Source organism: Epinephelus fuscoguttatus, linkage group LG17 (assembly GCF_011397635.1).
Source record: "Epinephelus fuscoguttatus linkage group LG17, E.fuscoguttatus.final_Chr_v1".
Classification (NCBI taxonomy): Eukaryota; Metazoa; Chordata; class Actinopteri; order Perciformes; family Serranidae; genus Epinephelus; species Epinephelus fuscoguttatus.
The window spans coordinates 18,340,126-18,363,977 of NC_064768.1; the positions used below are offsets into that span (position 1 = coordinate 18,340,126).

A 23,852-nucleotide genomic window follows, 5' to 3' on the forward strand; every position below is an offset into this window, starting at 1 on the left:
GACCAGACGAGAGAGTGTGTCTGTTTTCTAAGCAGGAAGAAAAGTGGAGTAAATAGGTGACAAATAAGGTACATATTGTTTTTTTGTACATTTGGCCTTAGGCTTCTACAATATTAAAAAAAGAGCAGCAGATTTACGCAGCTAGCATTAGTGTCACGCCAAATGATGGAGAACACCTGTTGTATTGATTGGATATGCAGCGTTTTTCTGCTGCATTTGTTTTCAGGGTTTGAGTGTTTTTGACTTTGCATAGTTTCTGTATTTGCAGCATGTTTCTGTTGTATTTGTTTTGGATTTTAGTATGTGTGTGTTTTTTTTTAAGCTGTAGCCTGTTTCTCCTACTGGAAACAGTCTTGCCAAGTTTTTTCCAATAAAATTAGCAAACACTAACTCTAAAAGTCGCTAAAAGATGAAGAAATCTGCAGCAAAAGTGACAACAAGTCAATGATGTCATGCAGTCATTTGCATATTTCTGAGTCATCACACAATTACTCAGGATTGAAGAAGCAGTTTGGCTGATTTGGATTCAACAGAAGACTCCTCAACAAAAAATGTAAATGCAATGAGAGCTTTCTCGTGCCTCAAATCCAGAGAGTGTTAGAGCATTAATGTAACCATAGAAACTCACTACAACTGAACTCCACAATGCAGTGAGTGTCCTCTTTTCTCCTGCTTGTCCCACACCTACTGACTGCACAGGAGAGAGGGGGAGAGACACACAGAGGAGCTGTGGGCTGTGATTACTCTGAGCATTTTGCATGAGAATATATTACAGTATAACATTTAAATAGATTTTTCTTTTGTTCCCTGATTGTCTGAATGTCCCAATATTTTAAGAAATGAAGTCACTAAGAGGGGGTTGAAAAAATGGCTAAATCCAGCAAGAAAGTCACCACGCTTTGCATGGAAAGGGTCTTGGCTCAGACTGTTTCTGCTGTTCCACCCAAGCCCATTTATATACATCATATAAGCAAGATGGCTTTCTACAAGGATTAGGGAAGTGTAAATGTTTACAGGCCAAGATGTTTTACACATTAAGTTATTTAAACCAGGGGATTTTGGCAAAAAGCTGTAACTGAAGGAATTTCTTGTTGAATCATAGATGTGGGACTGTTTATAACCTGTATGATATAAAAACCTGCTATATTTTAACAGTCACTGTCAAAAGAAGACAGGTAAATGTGAATATCATGGTTATCTTTGATAAAACTGTGAGAAATGTTAATAAAAAAGAACAAAAACTAACAAACTCTTTGAAACGGATAAAGAGAAAAGCTTCTGACTCTAATAAGGTTGCGTTTGCATTAAGTTATGTTGTGATGTGTTGAGTCCTGTACAGTACAATCTTTAATACTCATTAAACCATTCTCTGGCATATTGTTGCTTCCTTAATTTATTCACTATTTTATTTGTTAATCTGTCGGTACGTGTGTGTTTGGTTTCAGGTGAGGAAGCTAAAGGGCTCAGATGAACACCTGAGTGTGGAAAGAGCAGGAGGTCAGGAGGTGCTGGTGAGTCAAACACACACATCCCTGAGCACAAACACAAGTTTCACTTTCAAACATTCGAAAATTGAAACACAGAAACATCTGACATCTGTCCTGCGGTGTACATTTTCTTTCCCATGCTGACTCCTCTCTGTACAAACACTCTTTCATGTGTCTTTTTAAACAATTAAATACTGCAGCCTCATTACACTGCCTCATTGGCGGGTTGCTTATTCAACATGTAGCTCTTCACCACTTCAAACCGCTGCACAGCTGGAGCGAAGGCTAAAGTCCAATTACTCTGCTCAGCCGTGATGAGAAACTCAGTCAAAACAGGAGAGAAAATTGGATAAGCAAGGAAAAGTGGAAGGAAAAAGAAGGTCTATCTCTCTTTTTTCCCCTCTGCCCTGTGGAGCTGAACGGGCGTTTTGTTCCTGTTCGTTGACTTCGGGGCATTGCCACGGCAGCAGCTGTTATTACTGTACCCACTGCTGTGGTCTAATCCTTCCCTGAGCTGCACTGTCTGCCTCTCAGATCGTTATCGCAGCTACTCCGGCAATGCGACAGCCAGCAGTGGAGGCTCGGCCACATCTCCGATAACAGAGAAGGTGTAGCAGGATTTATTTATTACAGAGGAAAAGGCAGGGGTTCATTTCCCTCCTCTTTATTAGAAACTGAATAAAAAAGTGCTGACACATTTTGATCGATACAGATGCAGTAAATACATTTGCCTGACTTGCCTTAGGGAGGCTTTAATTTTGAAATTGATGAGGTAGAAGAACAAATATGAGGCATAGGGTGTTTTGTATGCTAGTTTTCTTCTGCACTTAACTTGTGGATAGACATGGACGGTGGACAAAATAGCAGGAACACCTGAAAATTTTGTGCAGTTGTAAAACTGTGTCACAAACTGTAACCTCCAAAGTGGCCACGGAGCTGAATCAACACTTCTCTGACAAGATTTTAAGCTGCAGTCTTCAAAGGTCCATTTGATATCTTCTCTGGAGCTTTTGATCATATCACATAATTCTCATCAGTTAGACTGACTACAGAGATTTACAAATTATGTACAATTTGGCTCTCTGTTTATCTTTCCAGTAGACAAATAAGCCTTGATAAGAGTTAGAAAATAATGAGGTTTCCATACAAAACAGAAAAACGCAAATGAATGTGTGTTTTCTATTGCTCTTTGTCACATTTTGCTTTTATCAGTTCGCCTACTTTTCTACCTCAGCCGAGCGTAAAAACTTCTTTGACACCTTTCAAGTTTTATTTTAAAAACTTTTGCTGTTTCCCCTCAAGATTTCTATATGAACAATTGAACATGTGCATAAAACATAAATGGAAAAGCCTCTAATGACAGAGAGACAGAGAAAAGTTTGACATTGAAGTTTGATATCAGAGATGTGTTGATATTTATTTGCAAAGCTGTAGAAGGCTCACTCAACTTTACCCGATATACTTTTTTGTGCGAGTCCTCATTTTCCTGAATCTATACAACACAGGTGGCCAGTAAAATGTTAGCGTGGCCCACAGAGCCTCAATGGCTGCATGTATGTGAAATACACCTGGTTGAAATAAACCAGTATTATTATTTAAAGCATGATATAATCTGATGGCGTATGACACACCTGTTTGGTATCACAGTGATGATCAGTGAGTGACGTCTAGCTTCAGATAGTGTTCTCACACAGATTTCACATCCTGCTGAAATCCGAAAGATGTGATGATAGTGAACACCGTTGTTTTCATGACAACTGGGCAGACTCCATTAACTGATGAAAAGCATGTGGTATGATTAAAAAGCTACAGAATGGACCTGAAGGTGAGATTGTTTTCCTAACTGCTGTTTCTAAGGTCAAGAATGAACTTTGAAACTCAATTAAAGAATGTAGTGCTAAATGTATCTTTTATATCTTTCCTTTTATAACTCTGTACTAGTGAAGTTTCCATTTCCAGCACTTGCTGGAACTAAAGCCCCGTTTCCACCAAACACTTTCAGTATGGTACCTTTGGAGCCAAAAATAACCCTTCAGACATGGTACCTAGACCGAAGCGTTTCCACCGCAAACCATACCCTTAAATGTGGGCGGGGTTGTTGTCACTCACTGTTCCGTCCAGCACTCGCTGTTTCCTCTTGTCCCGTGAAACAGAGGGAAGTCTTCACCTCATTCATGGTCCACAGATCGAGGCTGCACGCTGACATTTTCAAAATAAAAAAGTTGATGGGATATTTGGTTTGTGCATTTAGTCCTTCTCAGGCAAGCACAGAGGTTTAGTGTCGCATAGCCCACAGGAACGACATGGTGTAACGCCTTTTTTCTCTCCAAGTGAGAATTAGAATATATGCAGTTCAAATAATCTGATCAAAATTAATTTATATTTTTAAATGCTTGAAGATCCACTCATTACTAAAAGTCTATGTCATCCAAGAGAAACAATAAAAATTAAGTAATGGTCAAAGTTTTCAAATTGAATTTTAAGGTGTGCTGATGGATTCACATCAACTCATGCCTTGAATAACATTACAAGTAAACATGCCACCTTAGAAGTTGCCGACAGTCGGCCCAGCTGCAAGAGGCAGCAAAACATCCTTTCTTTTTATAGTTATAGTTTAATATATGTAAAACTCTCCACAGTATGAACAGTGGTTACATGAGCCTCAAAACCAGCCACAACTCAGCCCTCAGTAGAGCGACCGTCCGCTACTGACCAATCAACGGACAGCAGTGTTCACAGCTCCACCTTTTAGTACCAGATCTGTGTGCTAGGTACCCCAACAGAGGGGGAACCAAAAATGGGGATGGTACAGAATGGTTCCATTGGTACCATCCACAACTTTTCACAGTGGAGAAGGAAAAAAAACGAACTGAACTTAACTATTCCGTACTGCTCGGTGGAAACAGGCTTAAGACATTCGTCATCTTCTCAAAAGTAGAGTCAGAATAATTCAATCCACTGTATAGAAGAAAAACACAGGAAGGTATTTTTCTGCCTCTGTGCAGCCACATTGATGGTTTACATCACATAACCACACTGCTGGTGTAAGAAAGCTCCTGGTTCAATAAAGCAATAACTCTTTATTGACTTGTTTGTCTCTGTGGCTGCAGCTTTCTATAGGTTCTCATCAGGTCCTGGAGGACAGTTTGACCTTGTTCATTCAGACAGAGTTTCTTCTGTCCAGTTTTCCAGTTACAGCTGATCCCTAAAGGGAGATGGTTACAGTGGTTGTTGTTCTAGTGGCTGCTCTCAAAGTCTAACTTTAGTTGTCTTGGTTCCAAAGTTCAGGTTATATCCAGTAAAAAGAAAGATAAGAAGCCCCCAATGAGTATTTTTTTCCACTTGTGGACAGCCTATGAGAACAGTATCAGGATTTTCTGTCGGATAGCTGAGTAGAATGTACATGGAAGGATAGGGAAATAATATAAAACACACAGGGCCTACTGAAGTAACTTTACACTCATCTAGACCTCCTCTCACCTCCACTTTTAGGAAAATCCACCAGATTTTTGCATTATTAAAACTCAACATTTGGCTCTATTTCCACACAAACAATTAAAGGCTATACTGCTCTTTTTTTTAACATGGTGTATGAATTCAAAATATTCTTTATTATTTGATTATTTCTGGGGACGTTACAGAAGCCCTGAGAGGCAAAATTGCAAGTTAATCTCCTACATAGGCAATAAACTTTTTGGCTCAATTAGACTGTTTTGAGAGTGAGGGGCACAATGAAGTGCGATACAAAAGGCATTGCAACTTCAACCAAATGCAGCATTAACAAAAGGTTTTACCGTCTCAGTGAACTAGCTGCAAATTAATACATTTATTAATTAGAGCTCTCAGATTATGAGACAACCCAATCACCAGAATAAATGTCGGCATTGTACATTTCTGCAAACCACGGTTACGTTATTTGTATGTTAAAGTGTTGCGGATACATTGAAATTTTACATTTCAACCACGCTGCGGTTAATGTGTGGTTATGTTTAGGCACAAAAACCACTTGATTATGGTCAGGGAAAGACCATGGCTGTAAGTACATAGTTTTGGTGGCACTATCCCGGCTGGAAACGCAGCAATGTCTTGGTGAAAACAATAACTTTTTGTGGCAGTATCCTACAATGGCATGACGCTAAAAACCACCACCATGTGGTAGCTTAAAGGAAGACGGGTAATTAAAAAACAGCCGGTTTTGTTGTTTGTTGGTCATTAACGGTGGTCTGCATTGGTCTGCAGCTTGGCAGGCGTCTTGCCTAGGTGTCTACTATGGACAGCAGTGCTGGCTAAGCTGAGTTTTATGTTTGGGTTGTATTGGTAACATTGGTGCACAAAATCATGGATCAATCTCTTTTTCTCTTGCTCGCTCTCGCTCACTCGCTGACTAAGTAGACTGAATATGTGTAGACATGGACGCCTGGACATTCGGGGCGGGCTGCTCTTGTGCGTGAGAAATAGAACCCTGTACAGTTCCATTATATTGTACAGTGGACATCTGTAGTTAGTCAACCACGAGGGTAAAACTCTGTTTATGCTGTATATGGCTGATCTTTCATTGCCCTTTTGTGTTGTGCACTAAGCACCTCATTCTGCACAATTTTCTCACTCTAAAAAAAGCCTTATTAAGCCTCCAAGTCTATCTCCTAAGAGATGACATCTGTACGTAGGAGACAGTATCTTATACACAAAGGATCAACTATAAGCAGAAATTCTTTTCACCTTGCCTTTAAGGAATTCCATAGCACATGGCTTAAGTATTGTGTTATTATATATATTTTGTGGGTGCATCAATGATTGTGTTTACAAGGTCTTTAGTATCCCGGTTTTGAGGCTTATCCCAGCTTTGAGCATAGCCGGGATATGATGTTTACATGGAACACAGAGAAACCCGGTTATTCATATCCCTGTGTACATGATAAATACCAGTAACCCGTTTTCTGATCACAGCATCCTATCTGCGCAGGCGTGTGTTACTTCTTTTACGTCTTTTGTTTACAACAGATTGAGCAGGATATGTGATATATTTATTATATTTAGAAGTAAGACAAAAATGAGACCTCTGTGGCTTCTAGCTGGCTTAGCGTTAGCAAATACTCACGTCGCATTACAGCTATGGCTCATCCACTTCATCTTCAGCAATGGGAGGAGAGAGCGACAACAAATATTGCATTTCTGTGTCGTCTAAACACGTACTTCAGGCAAAATTCAGTCTCTTCGTCGCTCCAAAAATGGGAAGCTCTCATTGCCGCCATGTTGCTTGTATATCTGGTGCGTCACTCTGGTGCCTGCACACACGGCGGGCAGCCGTCAGAGACCGGGATAAGGCGTATACATGCTCCAGTATCCCGGCTTCTATCAGAGTACTCCAGGTGGCAAAACCGGGTTTCTTGAAACTGGGAAAAGGGCATAACCGGGTTTCTGAATTTGGGATATGGGGTTTACATGCACAAAGACAAAAACGGGATACTTAAAAAAACAAATCAATACCGGGATACTAAAGACCTTGTAAACACACTCAATGGCAGCGGAAAACCAATTAAACAGAAAATGAAGCAACATGGAGTATTTCTAATACCTCTAACAACTTCTGGTATAAATCAAAATGTGGTTTAAATATAGACTCTTTTGTAAAATGGATAGATACAGGAAGCACCTTTGCAATACACTGGAAAACCAACCAAACTGTGAAAAAGTGTGAATCTGTATATTAAAACAAAAACTTAATATGAATCTGTACGTTTGATCCATTGTGCGAATTTTATCTCCTTGTATTGTGCTGTAAGTGTTTCAAGGCCTTCTCTAGCTTATCTACTTAGGTTTTGTCTCAAAATAGTCCATTTCTAAGACATGTAATGGACGAAAGTAAACTCCCCTTCATTTCATTAAACCCACAAATTCAGTTGACGTAACCACAGTGTCCACAGTGGTAGCAACAACCCTAACAACACTGTAAACTATGGCCATAATTACATGACTATAGTCTGGACTCAAATTTAAGATTATAAGTAAGACTAGTACCTCCACTTTGACTGGTGTCACATACAGGTGTGTGAAAATGGTGTGTGGGTGCAGGTGGAGAACCAGGGCTGCTCAGTCATGCAGTGAGTGTGGTTGCAGGTATCATGCTGTTTAGCAGCCTGATAAATAGGCCCGCAGGAACTGTGTGTAACTACGGTCATGCACAGCTCCTGACAGGAAGGGCACAGAGAGTCAGACTGTGGACTTTGAGTGGGACTGGTAATGTTGTTTACTTTCTGCTTCAATAAAGAAAGTGTGTGTGTGTGTGTGTGTGTGTGTGTGTGTGTGTGTGTGTGTGTGTGTGTGTGCTCTCCAGCTCCTGCCTGCTGCTGCTGTGTGTGTGTCCTCGGCTTTACACCCTGTCACAGTAGGAATATCTTTAGATATAAAATGCAGTTGAATATCAAGAAAATGACTCAAAATAGTTGTATCTATTTGTCTGTGTCTGTGTACATGTATTTAAAAACCATTCTCATACCCTCTAACCAAGGTTATTACTGATTAGATAATTGTGTGTAATTAGCGGCGTTCCCTGTAGTGTAGAAAATGAAAGGTCAGCAGCTGACCGTTGCACCGGCAGCTACCCACGCTGTTTCTCACAGGGCCAAGTCCGCCTACGGCCGAGTGACAGCACAGCACCTGTGAAGAAGCAAGCATCAGGGCTTTTGTTACCCCTGAGCACATCCTGCCTTTTCTGTGTAGAATTACAAGATTCAAGTCCCCAGTCATGGTCCTAAATTTACCAAGGCTTAGAATTTATATCATGGCTGTATTTTCAAAATTTGTGCTTCTAAGGGAAGACATTACAGCAGTGGTGTGTGTCTCCTTTGGTGTCTATATTGCATTGCTGAAAGAAATGTTCTTACAAGTCACTTTTCCTGTGATGTCCGCCATACACCACAAGACTTACTTACTTTTAAAAGACCAAATTCTGACACACAGAGATACCAAAGTTTGGAGGATCTTGTAGGGTCACTATTTCTAAGACTACAGCTTGGTTTCCTTTTGAGATTATTCCCCATCTCGCTGGTGGAAAAAATTACACTTAACTCCCTTTAAATAATATGGCATTATCAATTCCTGACGTGTCCGCAAAAACACATAACCTCAACTTGCTACCAGCCTCTGTTGGTTAGTTGTACTGTATTAGTGAGACGATACTCTGGGAATGAGAGGCGAACTGGTTAAAGAATGAATATTTCTCACTAAAAAAGTGCAGCCTGGTGGATTTGATACATACAGCATTAAACACAGACTCTTTTTCCACTCCACAAGTTTCTCAGTTTCTCCGTCTTTTCCACAGTACAAGAGAACCAAGCTTTGTTTGCATTCTTGCGCCTCCCCAGAGTTCCCTCCATGTTTACTGTCGACCTGGTTTGCTGCTTCCTTTTTGGTGCTGGAGGGAGTGCAGCTATAAGTTGTTGAACATTTTCATACATTTGAACTTAGGTCTTTGCGCAAGCCAAGACTAAAAACTTACTATAGTATTAATCATGGTTGTTTTTTTTTGGAACGTCAAGAAGAGAAAAAGACTGACTTAATATAACTTGGACTGAGTTACCAAACATTCAACATGATGGGAGCGCACTAACTGAAGTTAAACTCATGATATTTACTTTGACATTGGAAATTTGTCTGACAGTGGAAAAGATAGTCGTCGATTGGTGTAAGGCTGGCATAACTTGAGTCCTTAAAGTCTTATGGTGTTTAAAAACAATTGAAAGAATCCAGTGAGAATATTTTCGTCTCCCCAATGTAATTCTTTTTTTTTTTCAAATATTTCCTTAAACCAAGTTTTATTTTTCTTTATTCCAGCCTCCTGGCTTCTTTTATATTCCAAGACACAGACACCAATTTCCAAAAATAAATAAATAAATAAATAAATGAATCTAGAAACAACTTATTTTTGTTGGAAATAGAGTGAAATTCTCAAAATATTTAGGTTAAAATTAGAAAAGTTGGTTTGTAAGATTTAATCTTAGACTGGCATGACTTGACAGGAGACATTTTAAGAATATGAAATAATGCAAAATTATGTCCACATTTTTCATATTTTTCTCTTATTGTCAAATACTGGATTCTTGCACATATTAAGGCCTCTAAACATCCTTTAAATAAAACATTTACAGAAAGATAAATGAGGCCAGGGCTCACAAGTAGACAGTGATTCAATTTAAAGGATCGCAAGCCAATGCGATGTATATTTCCCATATTGCAGATAAATCTGTAGTCTGTTCGTATCAGCTCCAACATATGCATTCCAGCCCTTATATTTAGGATGTTCCTCACACCTGTGCTCGATACTTTCCCGCATATCCTTCCACCACTTCCCTTCCGTTCCTTTTCCTCTCTGCGTTTTCTCGGTCTGACATCTTCTTTCCGTTCCACTTTATTGAAATGCTCGGGGCTTTGTGCCAGTTTTGGAGGACGAAACCTCAGCATGTCTTATCTGTTTCGCACTCCTGAAATGCTGTTTCCTTTCCTGCATACTCATGCCTTGTGGCTTAGCTTTGCACAATACAACAGTGTTCTCTCCTGTAAGCTGATTATTTTCCTCTGACACAGCCCACTACAACTCCCTCTATTTAGTGTTTGGAAGCATCTAATCACAAGCAAAATGCTCTTATTTTTGTCTAAATGTGGTGTTTTATATGTTTTATTCTCTAAAAACTACTCAAAGGAGCAAAATTATAAGCAATTGACACCTGATCATGTACGTGATATTCTGTTACAATGCCATGTTAGTCACAGGTTTGATTTTCTTGGTTGAGCAGCATCACTCCAAAAAAATCGAAGGCCAGTGGTTTCCCTCTCAGTGAGCAATGTCCTGGGGTAGAAGTACTTTATTTGATCTATTTTATTTTCACTGCTGCTGTGACCAGACCTCTGTGCTCTTTTGTGCTATGAATCTCTGCTGCCTTGTCTCTCCGCACTACTGTAAACTAATGGAGAGTAAAGACAGAAGAGAGAGATACCGCTCTGACACGACTGCCTGTGTGAGCACAGAGGTCAGCAATCGGAAGAGACACGAGTCACAGAGGGGAGGCGAAGGAGGCATCAAAATGAAGAATGTGATGTGGCGCTGGCTTCGGAGCAGAGAACAAAAACAAACAAAGGGGATAAATATGTTTTTATTTACAAAACACAGTTTTCGATCCACAAACTTGGTAGTGGCACCTATTGTTTAGCTGCAGTGTCAGGAAAAAATGTTTTTGAGTAACAAGTTAAATTGCAGGCAAAAAAACGGGTTCTCTGGAAATTTGTAGATTTTATTTGTTTTTATATTCAGTTACTTAAATGTTTTGTCATAGAGATTTATGGACACTTAACCAAAGTTGCTCTGTTTTAGAGAAAAACATGTCTTTACCCCTGCCTGCACCCTCAATGAAGGGTTTGTAAAGGTCAGTGCTGGGCTCGTTACTTATAAAATGCAATATGTTACATCATTACTCCTTACTCTTTTCAAAAGTAATAATATTACCTTACTTATTACTCCCTGCCAACAGTAATTTGTTACACTGCTTGTTATGTTAGTTTTGTGGTACACCTCATAAAATTGGTAATTGCGTATCTCCCCAAAATTCATATGTGTGCCACTGTGTAAATGTCAGGGTAATCTCCGCTAAGTGTAGTGTACAACTAGATCACTTACAAATTCTTCTTCTTCTTCTGAGAGCGAAGCTTTTTGCCTGCGGTTTTTGCATTGCAACGTGCCTTGCATTTCTGTGCTTTATGTGCCTGGTGTTTTTGCGGGAGCGCTCTGAACTCCTCAAGTTGAAAAAACTTCAACTCAGCGCGGAAAAATGCCCCACGTCATCTCTTTTGTCATCAGATTTTTTCTCATTGTCTAATCAGATGATTTGAGAGGCAGTGGGTCTTCTGTGGTGGTTACAGCAACAAGTTTACAGTTGGTAAACAATGGAGGAGAAGCTGGTGGTAGCGGTTGCTTGATACCCAAAGCTATACCCCCCTGATGCACCTTGTGTTTTGCAACCTGCAAAACGCTTTCTGTGCAACAACCTGCAGGAACAGTGTTTCTGTCTAATTTCTATCTAAAGTAGGCATTCCCATCTTAAAACCTAAGTTCAAATTTAACTTAATGAAATAAATACAAGTACATTAAAAGGGTAGTTCAGACTTGAAGTGTATGAGGTACTTATCCATACCACCTACGAAGTGAATTTTAGCTACCTAAGAAAATCCCTCCTAAAAACTTTCAGTTGAAGTGTACACTATATTTAGAATATTCTAAATGCTTTACCTTGCTGTCAGACAGTGATTCCAGATGGGGAACTGGAGCCATTTTTATTGCTCTCTTCAAAGCCAGACTCCATTGACAAAAACAGTGATTTAACATTGCTGAATACAGGAGCTGCTTGTCTACCACTCCCTTGATCAGTTAGTTTGTGTTATTGTGTGACTTCGGTGTTTTAAAGGGACCAGCAGCTCCTATATTCAGTGAGCCAAAATTACTTTTTTGTGAATGGAGTCTGGTGGCTTTGACAAGAGCATAAATGGGGAACTGAAGTTGTCTGATGGCAAGCTAGAACAGTAAAAATACTTCAAATATAGTGTACACTGAAACTGTTATAGAAGTTTTTTGGTGGGACTTTATTTAGGTGGCTAAAATAGGTATGGCTGCTGCCGCCATACACATCAGTACATTGCTTAGCTTCTGTGTTCGCACACTTCTCCAAACTGGGGGCGTGCCGACTGACATCTACTATATGTAATATGCTGAATATGGATAAGTACATGCATACAACCCCACTTTGAAAAAAATCCAAATTATGCCTTTAAAATAAACATACTCATACTGTATTTACAAGCAAACCATTTACTTGCTTAACGTCTCCAACACATGAGGGTTTGCTGCTTTTTTTGCACAGTGACTTAGACAGCTGTTCTGCTGTGAAAAATGGTCGTTGGTGTCGGCTGATGGGCCCTTATAGACAGAAAAAATAGACATGGCATGTTTGTAACTATTGTTTTACCATGAAATGTTTGAGTTATTGGTCTGAGTGAAATGGTTTAAGAGGCTACCTCATGGATACAGTACTGGAACCTCTTTCACAGTCGTCTTTGACAAACAGCCTGTGATGTCTTCAGAAGAATAAATGCAATTTCAACAATATTTCTCACTTTTTCCACATTCAGTCAGTCTGCTACTTACTATCATTACATGTGGATTTTTCTGTACATTTCCACTCCTGTGTAGTAATCCTATCATTACCACACCAAACTGTATATGAAGAAAGCTACTCAATGCTTAACTTGCTCCTGAAACCTGGCACCTCTTAGCCTTCACAAGTGCATCACTATAGGGTGTGCAAGGTCATCCAGTGGGCCGGATTGGACCCTCTAGCAGGCTGGTTCTGGCCCCCGCTGTATGTTTGACACCCCTGCCTTAGATTGTCTAGTTTCAGGATACCACTGTCTTCACACTAGCCTTAAAATGAGGATACCATAGCCCCTAAAGGACAGTAATATTGGCCTCCAGTAATATTTATCAAGGGGGAGCCAGCAATCATATCACAGGGGCATGGTCCCCACTGGCCCTCCCTTGGGGGAGCCACTGGTTAGCAGAAACAAGTTAGTAAAACAGGTTATGAACAAGTAGCACTACGGTTTATTGGCTTACAGGTGTGGCTAATGTTAGCTATCATCAATGTTTGTCAAGTAACTGAAAGACAAACAGCTTTGTAAAAGCTGAGAGGAGGCATACGTATGGAGCTCTCTCTACATTACTGTGAGCCACTTGGTTTATTTACATCATTTGAACATTACAGAGAGCTTCAAGGCTGACGTTAGTTAGAAGTTCAACTAATAACTAGCTAACAGACAGCTTTAACTGACATTTAGCTGGCACGTTTGTGTATCTCATTTTACTTTAACAGAAAAGGGTCTTTTTCTGTACAAAAAGTTTATTCTAATTGGGAGATTAAAACTTTGGCGTTCCTTTTTATTTCAATTAGATAATTTTTAGGTGCGTGCTCTTCCTTTACATTATGACGTTCCTTTCACATTTAAATTCCCACACTACTCTCTCTCTCCCTCCCTGTGTCACCTCCCTGCCTTCTCCCAGGGCTCCTCATCCTCTGGTAGGACCCGTAGCTTCTCCCTCCTCCCCCACCTAACCCCATCTTCATCCCCGGGGTCTCAGAGGCACCTGAGCCACACGGCCTCACCCAGCAACATCGTCACCATCACCCACCACAAATCTCCAGCTGCAGCTCGGCGGGCCAAGAGTCTGTACCCGGGACGTCTGCTGGAGGTCAAAGAGGTGGGTGTTAAAGTCATAGCAGTGTACTTTTTAACCGTTGGCTTCGAGACTTGAAATTCAAAGCAGATGCATGGGCATTTGTTTTTTATTTTTTTGCCTTTTAAAGATTGCACAGACAGTAAATGAGCAAGGGGAGATGGATGTACCAAGACAACATGAAAGTGTAGCTCTGTTTTGTTACTACTTTTGTTTTATTTTCATACTTTTCATTATTTCTGTCAGTTTTCACATTGTCCTTCCCAAATTCAGTGCTGAGATCTGTAAATACAGCAACGCTGAGACAACAAAGTCCAGCTTTGCAAAAACATGCACAATCAGGCGATCAGACAGGTTGTAAACAAACAGTTTATCTAAATAATCAAACCACCTGAAAAGCTGCTGAAAATCACCAATTGCTCAAAACTGCACACAACTCAGTATGGTAGATCAAAGTTTAGGTGAGAGTCACATGACTGAAGGGTGGCTGTGACAGCCACATATTATCTCACACACTGCAGCCCATATTGACTGTTGGTTTGGACAGAAAATCATAATCGGGCACCGAATGAATCAGTCATGACAAAAATGAAAATGCCTGAAAAGACAGTTCAGTCAGAAACACTTTTGTCAAAGAAAACTTTATTTCCATTTGCAATATTATATTTGGTATGGCTCTGTTCTGGGCCCCCTCTGCCTTTCCTCTGGCCTACGTAGAAAACCTCCTCCACGAGCATAAGGTGGAGACAGCACACCTCTCTGCCCTTCCGCGCGCCTGCATCGAAAGCCATAAGGCAGAGAGAGCACAACTGTCTACCCTTCTGCGTGATTACGTAGAAAGCCTAATGCGGAGTGAGCACACCTCTCCGCCCTTCCATAAGGCAGAGAGAGCAAACCTCCCTGCCCTTCCATGTGCCTACATGGAAAATCTAAGGCAGAGAGAGCAGCAGCAAGGACCTTCGAGAAACAGAACAGAGCAGGATCAATGACAAACAGAAATGACGTTGATAAGTCAGACACAGCATGAAAAGGAGGTGCTGGGGTGGAGGTGAGTTGCAAAGCAGCTTGCAGAGGAAGCAGCAACAGTAGGCAGGCCAGAGCAGTTTAAATAGGGCACCCTGAATGAGAGCTGCTCCATCAGTTGATTGGGCTGTTTGAGATCAGCTGATGTAGCTGGATGTGAGCTGAGCTTGACATCGTGTCCTGTCGGAACAAGCACTATGCTCAATTTATGTTATGCTTCTTCTCTTACTTCTTAAACTACAACTAAAAAAGTCAGCAAGGCTACCAAAAACTATTTAGTAACACCTTCGGATGTGTTTGTCTTTCATCACGTGACTCTGGATTTGCAGATCATAGTGGTCCCCTGAGTCTCCCACTGTCAGATACTTTTACTGTTTAACTTTTCCAATTAAGTTTAGCTGACCCAGAGGTTTGTGTAAAATCTGCAAAATCATTTGCCTCCTGGATGTTGCTTCATTTCCAGATCTCAGCAATTAACTTGGTTATGACCAATAAGAATGACGGACAAAACAAGTTGTAATAAACTGGATTTATCTTTAAAAATAAGATAATCCTTCGAATATTAGTCACACAGAGTCTTGCATTTCAATAGAGAAGTCTTGGATAAAGTCCATCAAGAAGGGTTTGTCCCTTTTGATCATTTAGTATTTTTCGTGGCTGTCAGAGCCTCTACTGGCCTCAGGTGGGACACTGGTGCAGTGAGTTCAGCAGATATTTCTGGCTTCCTGGCAGGCTTGACAGCGACTGCAGTGTGCTCAGTCTTTACTGTAACTTAAGCTTTGTTGGCATTTTTATGTTGTATACATCAATACTGATTAACATGGCCAGTGACAGAGGAAAGAGCTGGTGGAGCGTATGTTGTTAAATCACGGTCAGCGTGTGCAGTAATCAACATATGAGATGTAAAGTGTCCGAGTGTGCAAGAAGAAGATAAATTGTGAAAGTGGCGACAGCTCATCCATATGGAACACTTAATATTCCTGTCCATGTTGTACGGTCAATCCTTACTTGTATACACTTTGATTTTACTGCTATTTCCATAAGAGCTTACGGTAACAAACCTGGAGCACTTCCTGAGTTAATTAAAAAACCCTCCACTTGAAATTTGCAATCAGTTTTTGATTTAGTTTGAAGTTTAAATCCTCATTAATTCTCTCCGCCTCAGTCACCAGACCTGTCAGTTGTGGTTACCACTGCATCCTCACCTGCCACATCTCCATACACTCAGCACAGTCATTCACTGCTTATCTCTCAAGAGAGGATTGTTTTTGTGCCTGTCTCTTCCTAATAGCCTGTCTGCAGTCGGTGTATAGTGATTAATTGCAATAGATTAGGCCTGAAGTTGGCTTCGCAAAACGAAAATGATAAAGACATGATGAAGACATGATTGTACGCCTGGCTGGCAAACTGTAGAGCCATTAGCTGCAGCATTTTTGCTTTCACCCTTTTGTTTAGAGATGAAATGTGCTTTTCGGATCGTTGCCAGGCAGCTGTGCATCTGGCCGCTGAATTATGGAGATAAGATGACTTAGCAATTATGAAGGAGGAAGAAACATGGACAAGGAGAGACAAGAGGCTTTCTAAATGTAAAACACGACTGTCCATGTAAACTGTTGGCACAGAGGAGAGAAATCGAAGCTGACAGGGAAGAGGTCATGTTGGCCATCATGGAAAATGTTGTTTGTTCCTCACTAGATACTCACGGACTTGTTTTGTCCTTGAGCTGAAGTAAGTGTAAGTTACTCAACTGCAAAAACATAAATTGCTTTTCCTTTATAAACAAAAGTATTTACATTCAATGTCACTCACCAAAGCTCATCGTGTGTGTCTTTGAGGTTTAATAAACATGTTTAATGCATTTCTTTCTTGATAACAAAATTGGCAAAGCCGATATTTTTTAAACATTTTAAATTGTGTCTTGTTTGCATCCATGTTTATGACCTTGGATTCTTATTCTGTGCTTTTCTTGTCACATTACCACCACCTGTAGATCAGTTAAATCGTGTGAGACCATTAGCAGGAATGCATATTGTATCATAAACGTCTCCATAGTGCTGCAAGATGTAAAAAAAAACTTCTCAGGTTAAATTTCTTTTTTATCTGATGAACTGTTGGAACTGATAGATATTAGCAAAATATCAGCAAATCTTCACATCTAAAAAGCCAGAACCAGTAAATAAATGACACGTTTTCTGTCTAATGAAATTTTTGGAGTACTGATTACCCATATGTTTATCTTATTGGTTTTCATTGTTTATTCCGACACATTGTTTGTCCTTGCTGCCCATTTGAAGGATACAGGGATGAAAAGAGAATTTTTCACCCATAGCTATCTGATTGTCACCGCTAGAATAACAATGGCGACTGTGAATTACTGCCTGTCTTAAACTGGGAGAAAGCAGCTTTGTATGGTGTCTGCCAAATAATAGGGTTAGGAAAAAATTGATTCAGAATAGAATAGTGTTGTCAAAAATATAAATTTATCAATCCGTATCAGTTCTGAATATTTGAAACGGTTTCAACCCTCATTTTCTGCAGAATCAGTAAACTGGTACCAGCTGTATTTTCTCACTCTCTCTTATTGTTAATGTTTATCACAGTTATTCTGCTGTTCTCTGACACTAACCAAGGTAAGTTATTGTTATATTTATCTTTTAATGTAAATATATCCCCTCAATATCAGTCTCTCCCCGTGGTATCGAAAATGGTATGAAATAGTGAGATTTTTCAAGTCAAGGTATGAAAGTCAGAAATTCCAGTATTGTGACAACAGTAGAACAGAACAGATCTTTAGAACAATGAAAATCTGTTTTTGCAGCTTGTCAGTATTGTGCACAGAAGTTCATAAAATAAAAATAAAAAAGCAAACAAAGCAAAAACCTTCACTTCAGTATTGGACATTTTTTCTGTCTCTCTTTTGTTTTACTTTAAAAAAAACAACAATATAATTCAAAGGTAGAATTGGAAAGAAGTTGACACTTCTATTGTGGTAATCTACCAGCAAGGTGATGTCATATCATTTTAAGCAAAACAAAGGAGAAGTGAGAGAGCAGAAAATGGTAGATGGTAGGGGTGGGCGATATGGCCCTAAAATATTATCACGATATTTCAGGGTATTGACGATATGACAAATAATTAAAAAAATATATATATATATTGTTATTAATTTAAGGAAACACAATTGCAACAAAATAAGTGATATAGTTTTACATGTCATCCTAACAGTATGCCTTCAATTATTCAGTAAAAAATAAACAAAAATGATATCTTATTTCTTTAGTTTGTGAACAACAACAGTAACTCAGAGTGAGATTCAGATTCTGTATACAGTATTGACACAGAACATACACCCTGGGATCTATATATATATATATATATATATATATATAAATCAACAGGTGATTTCCTTCTCTTTTGGCAAAATCCTAAATGATTGGGTTGTTTTTTTTTCCACCTGGACCTTTATGCTCTGCCGTTTCTCCTCTAATCATCACACTGTAACCTGTTTCAGGCTGTTATGCTATGATAACTACGACACATTCACATATATGTAGTTTTTTTCACACCATTTAGTTTTGTTCACTTTCACACTGTACTTTTTAAAGCGGACCAAACCAGCTGGACAATGTCACGCAGTTACAACAGCTGCTCGTTTGGGAGCGGTACTGCCCGAAACAACCACTAACCAGGAAGAAAAAAATAATGAGAAAGAAGAAAAGCTGGTTCATTGATTGGCCAGGACCGTCCCTTCCTGTCTTTGGTTCACTTCCTCTCTTTTGTTCGCTGGATAGTCCGTTTGTATTTCCACCTGTAAGCGAACTGCACCAGGGCTCACTTGCAAGTGAACTGAGACCCCCAGTTTTCAAGCGGACCAGGGTTCGCTCGTTTGGTTCGCACCAGAGTTTGAATGAGCATTCACATCACTCCAAATGAACCGAACTATCCGTGGAAGCGGACCAGAGTTTGTCTTAAGTGGACCAAATAACGCCAGTGTGAATGTGTCCTTAGTCTTTAGCAACTTGGATTTAGCCATCTCCCTGCCGCATCAGCAAACTTTCTGTTGTTGCTGTTACACAGATAGACCCCATTTTATTATTCTAATAGGCTAACAAATGTTTTATATGTCTTGTAATTGCAGATGAAAATGTAATTGAAACTTCACAGTGGGATCTGAACACCTCGTATTTCCACTCTTACACCTGTAACAGTAGGGAGTAGTCTGCAATGGCGTTAGATAAACTGCGTATTAAAAACTTGGCATTTACCTCAACAGCTCATCTGCTTCCTCTGCTTGTCATTCTGATGACACTGTTGGAGGAGCATCAATATTTCATGCAAAGATCTTTCTTTCAGGCCTTTCTTGCTCATTGAGGACCTGGCTGGCTTCAAGTTGTTAAAATCCCCATTCAGATGTGCCATGCTGTGTCTGCATCGGCTCGCTAAGAATATCTCGCCTAAGTGATTCACTCTGTGACAGAAGGAGAGCAACTAGCGATCAGTGTGAGAGGAGCGTCATTTCTCACCTCTCAGGAGCAGAGTCTGCCTCCTCAAGTGAACCCGGGACAGTTTGAGTAAATACAGAGCAGATGGTGTGATCATTAAGCAAAACAAACACTCCTTTGGTGCTTGTGTTGTCTCCACAGACTGGGAGAACAAGGCCCTCTGTGATGATGATCATTTTCACTTTTGGTGCAGATGAATTGGTTTGCTGTTTCCCGTGACCTGATTCATATCTTAGCTTCAATCTCCACGTCCACTGCTCCTTCTCATTCTCCCCTCCTGCCTTCCCTCCATCCTCATGTCATCTGTTGTTCTCCTTCCTTTATTCATAACAAGCCCATAAACTTGTCCGACGGGTTTGGCACAGAGCCGGAGGATGCTGAAGTCGACAGTAAAGGAGTGAGATTTATGCTCCACTGTACACAGTAGAGACCAGAAAGCTGCTGCGTGCTGATTATCAGTAGATTTATGGTCCAACAGCGGCATCAGAGACGTTGTGTTGTACATCCCTTTTTTTCTGGGTCACTATCGCTGATAATATCCATAAACACCACTCTGTTTCCTTATCTGTAAGACGTCCCCACCCATCCAGCCACAGATGCATACAACTTTGGCTCTTTTTCAAACTGTCATGGAGGGGAGGTCTTTGCACCTCAATAAATCTCCACAAGGTCTGCCTCCTCAGCTGTACCCTGTTGTTTCCCAACATGCCAGCACTCACCGATCCATCCCCACACCAGTCAGTGGGCTCAGATATAAAGTGTGAGCCCAGCAGCAAAGTTAGGGTTCTACCAGTGCGTGATTGTCTAATAGGATTAAAGTGTCCATCACTCACCTGACTCAAAGGCTCTGCTTCTTTGATAAGTGTCCATGTCTTTCTAACACCATGCCCCCAGTTTTTAACAGGCTTTCTCCAAAAAACATAAGGTAGTCTGCAGGCACAAACAAGCCGACGTAACCTGTATGACTTCATCAGGAGTAGTGCATCGGTGGGGCCTTCTTGTTTTACATAGTTATCAGACAAGCACCTACAGGTACTTCACAAAATGTCAAGGCTGCGCCCTCTTTTGGAGGATAAAGAGCCGAAGATTCTTTAGATGTCAGTTTATCAGGATTATAATTTTGACCCATCTGTATGCATTTATTCAATCATTGGTTTTATTGAAATGTCTAGTGATTGTTTTACAAACTAGCCTGAACCTGAGCGTTCACAATACCTCAATAAATTAAGGTTGATTGCTGTCATGTCCCTTTAGTCTTGCTTTATCCAAGTGGATCAATGACACATGAGATTGGCGAGATAAAACTTATCCAGACATGTCTACATATTTGAAAAAATAGAGAGAAAGGCCTTCAAAAAAGATGTCAAGTTGGCCACAAAGAGGCAGACTGAGGCACTCTATTTTTTCATTTTGTCATCCTGTACTGAAGAGCACCTATTTTTAATTTTTTTTTTTTTTTTTTTCCACACTGGTCCGACCCAAAGTGCAGCACTCCACCTCTCTCTCATTTTCATGTCTACATACTTGTTTGAGTCACCAGGTATGGTTAGGCCAAGTGTTGCCTGTATATAACCAGCCTGTTAATAGCCTTTTCAGGTGAAATTTAGTTGATTAGATGTTATACCATGACTGTATTGCAGCAGCTTCTCACTCAAGCTAACGTTAGCTATCCATCAGTGGTAACTGTTATTGGCATCATTTAGCAATTTATTTAATTTTGTATTTATATTTTTAATTTTATATACTTTATTAATCCCAATTTTTTCACTCTTTTTGTTATTAACACACAGGTCAGAAAGACACACATATACACAAACAGGACCTATACATGCACAAAGAGGAGAGGTGTCAGGCACTCCGAGCAGTTGGGGGGTTCGGTGCCTTGCTGAAGGGCACCTCGGCAGTGCCCAGGAAGTGAACTGGCACCTCTCAGCCACCAGTTCACACTCCTTATTTGGTCCAGATGGGGACTCGCACAGGCGACCCTCCGGTTCCCAACCCAAGTCCCTATGGACTGAGCTACTGCCACACTACTCACCACACTGACAGTGAATATTCATGTATTATGCGTTCGTCTGATGTCAGTGTGAAGGCCTTGGTTAACCCACTACACAACAGCTTTTAGTCTTGTCCTTTTTTCCCCCCTGATGTGACAGCGCGTTTCTTTCACCCAAAAGGGGACACAGAGTTGGTGACGACACGATGCTAGTCTGGCTTGGCTTAGCTTGGAGCAAAAGCCTTTCTATCTTCTTTTTTAGGACGTGGTAGGGGAACGAATCAGAGATCAACCTTTTGAGATTTATGGTCAGTTCAACCAACTACAACTTTTCGGCTTTCGTTATTAGTTCAAGCCAGTTTGTTTAAAGTAGAATGTTTCAGCTTCCTCTGTGTACTAGGGGTCAACAAAGATCATTATTCGGCTCAGTAAACTCTCAAGGTTCATAGACAAAACTATTGTTTATTGCTAGTCACTCATTATTAGCTTAAGCATGTTTACAGTGCATAAATTAGCCTAGGGGCTAGAGGACTTTTCCTCTACTCATAGCTTAACAAACTACATGTACGGTTTAAGTTGCTGCATCTCCCGACAAAACAGGACAGTTGAATTTCAGCCAAATTGTTTAAACAGAGCAGCTGATTTTACTGTAGTAGAAAGTTAGTGAAGTGACATGCCGGACGGGCTGGTACGTCCTCTTTTATCCCACAGCGGCATTGTTTACATACAGCATGTGCTCTGTCTGTTGACTCGTATACTCCAGAGTAAATAAAGTTATCTCATTGTCTTGATGGCTGCTTGCTATCTGCCAGCTGCTGCTTGATGGTGGCACAGAATTTCAAAACAAAGGCGTAACTTAAAGATGATAATATGGATTGATGTTTTCACTTGATCACTGAAACGATGTAATAATCCAGATCAATGGATCTTTACACCCCTATTGTGTACAGTGTTGCTGTCAACGCACAGCTCTCGTTTGCATTCCCCAAGAAGAAGACTTGATGATAAGCGTCTACTCTGGATGTGTTCTTCCCGGTCTGATATATAAAATGCTGCCCAGAGAATCGTAACACATCAATGAGATTAAAGGCTTCATTAGACTCAAAATCATGCCGTACTTTTTAACATTATGACACAGGATATTACAACACTGAAATCATGCATGGTGACAGTTTTATTCTCCATCTCTCACTGTGGCAGGTTCAGCTTTTTCTGCATTGTTTACCCCCAGAGCCCTCTGCTTCAGCACCACCGCTGATTTTTGTGAATTCTGATTTCTGAAACATTTTCAGGGGCCGGCTAGCTTTTCAAATGTCATCCTGAGAAATTTCAGGTTGTAACACTGTTACAAAAAATAAAGCGTCTTCATAGTCTGACAATATATTCAGTGTAGACAAAAAAATCAAATGAAATGTAATGTTAACATACCAATATATCAGTGAGGTCTTGGTTTGAATGTTCAGGCCATTGTCATGCTGTCACCTCTCATCCATCTGTTCATCCATGCATACATCTGTATCTCCACTGACTGTGTGATGGTGGGAGTCAGACCACATTACTGTCTCTCCCCAGCCGGCTTGTCACGGCTTGACTCTCAGTGCAGCAGCACCACCAGGCACTTACACTGCAGCCGCAGAGCTGGATCACTGAGGTTAGGCTATTTCTGGAAGCATCATTGGTCCTGTTGGCTCCAGAGGGGTGTGTGTGTGTGTGTGTGTGTGTGTGTGTGTGGTGAGGGGAGCTGCCATTATTGTAAACCCACTTGCTTAGTGTTGTAGCATGTAACATGTCTGATTTTATGTGTACTCTGTTATGTTGCTGCCTAACAGTGTAACCTGTGTATAACTAAACAATAGCAACAAATATGAACTATGTAACTGTTCACGTACAGAGAGCAACAGTATTTAAAACTCATGCTTTAGTTTTTGTCAGTAAATATGTATATAAATATCTTATTAGTTCCATTCATGAGATATTATTTTTGGAATAACAGAAAGAAGACTTTTTTATACGAAACATTGATATTTAAAGTGTGTGTGTTTAAGCATGTGCATTAATTTTTAATGATAATTAAATGTGGCTCTGGTACCTTCTTGTTGACCCCCTTCTCCCACATGAGGCCAGGTTGTATTTAAGATGTTCACCTGCTGACAATTTCACAGTAAGGGTGTGTTTTGTGTGTAGTTTGTGTGTCCTTATTCTGTCTTATTCTGAGAGATGATATCTTATTTTATAGCCAGCTTCCACCCCTGTTGGCCTCATGTATGTTTGTCTTTCTCTTTTTTTCCCTTGTAAATTACAAAGTGTCTCTCCTGACACAAGCAGAATGATCCATTACATGTTTCTCTTACATCGAGAAAGGTGGCTGCATTTTACTGAGCCCCATAAAACCCAGTGAGCTGTGTTATTCCCCAGCTTGGTATGGTTTTTTTTTTTTTTAGAGTTACTTAAGGTTGCATAGCAACACATTTGCTCACCAACTTGCATTTCCAACCCTAAAGGCCCCTTTAGTGAATATAGACCATGAGGCAGCGTTGATTTCTGGTATTACTGATGCACTAGGTGTA

The 23,852-nt window shown here is 40.3% G+C and overlaps 1 protein-coding gene across 1 annotated transcript in view; it reads left to right on the forward strand.

Moving 5' to 3' along the window:
- The window catches only part of LOC125904685 (oxysterol-binding protein-related protein 10), a 115,576-nt gene that overhangs the window by 36,709 nt on the left and 55,015 nt on the right, over positions 1–23,852 (forward strand). Inside the window, exons 4-5 of the mRNA XM_049602266.1 lie at positions 1,446–1,511; positions 13,591–13,788. Of these exons, the coding sequence (XP_049458223.1) occupies positions 1,446–1,511; positions 13,591–13,788 (264 nt within the window). The remainder of the gene's footprint in view (positions 1–1,445; positions 1,512–13,590; positions 13,789–23,852) is intronic.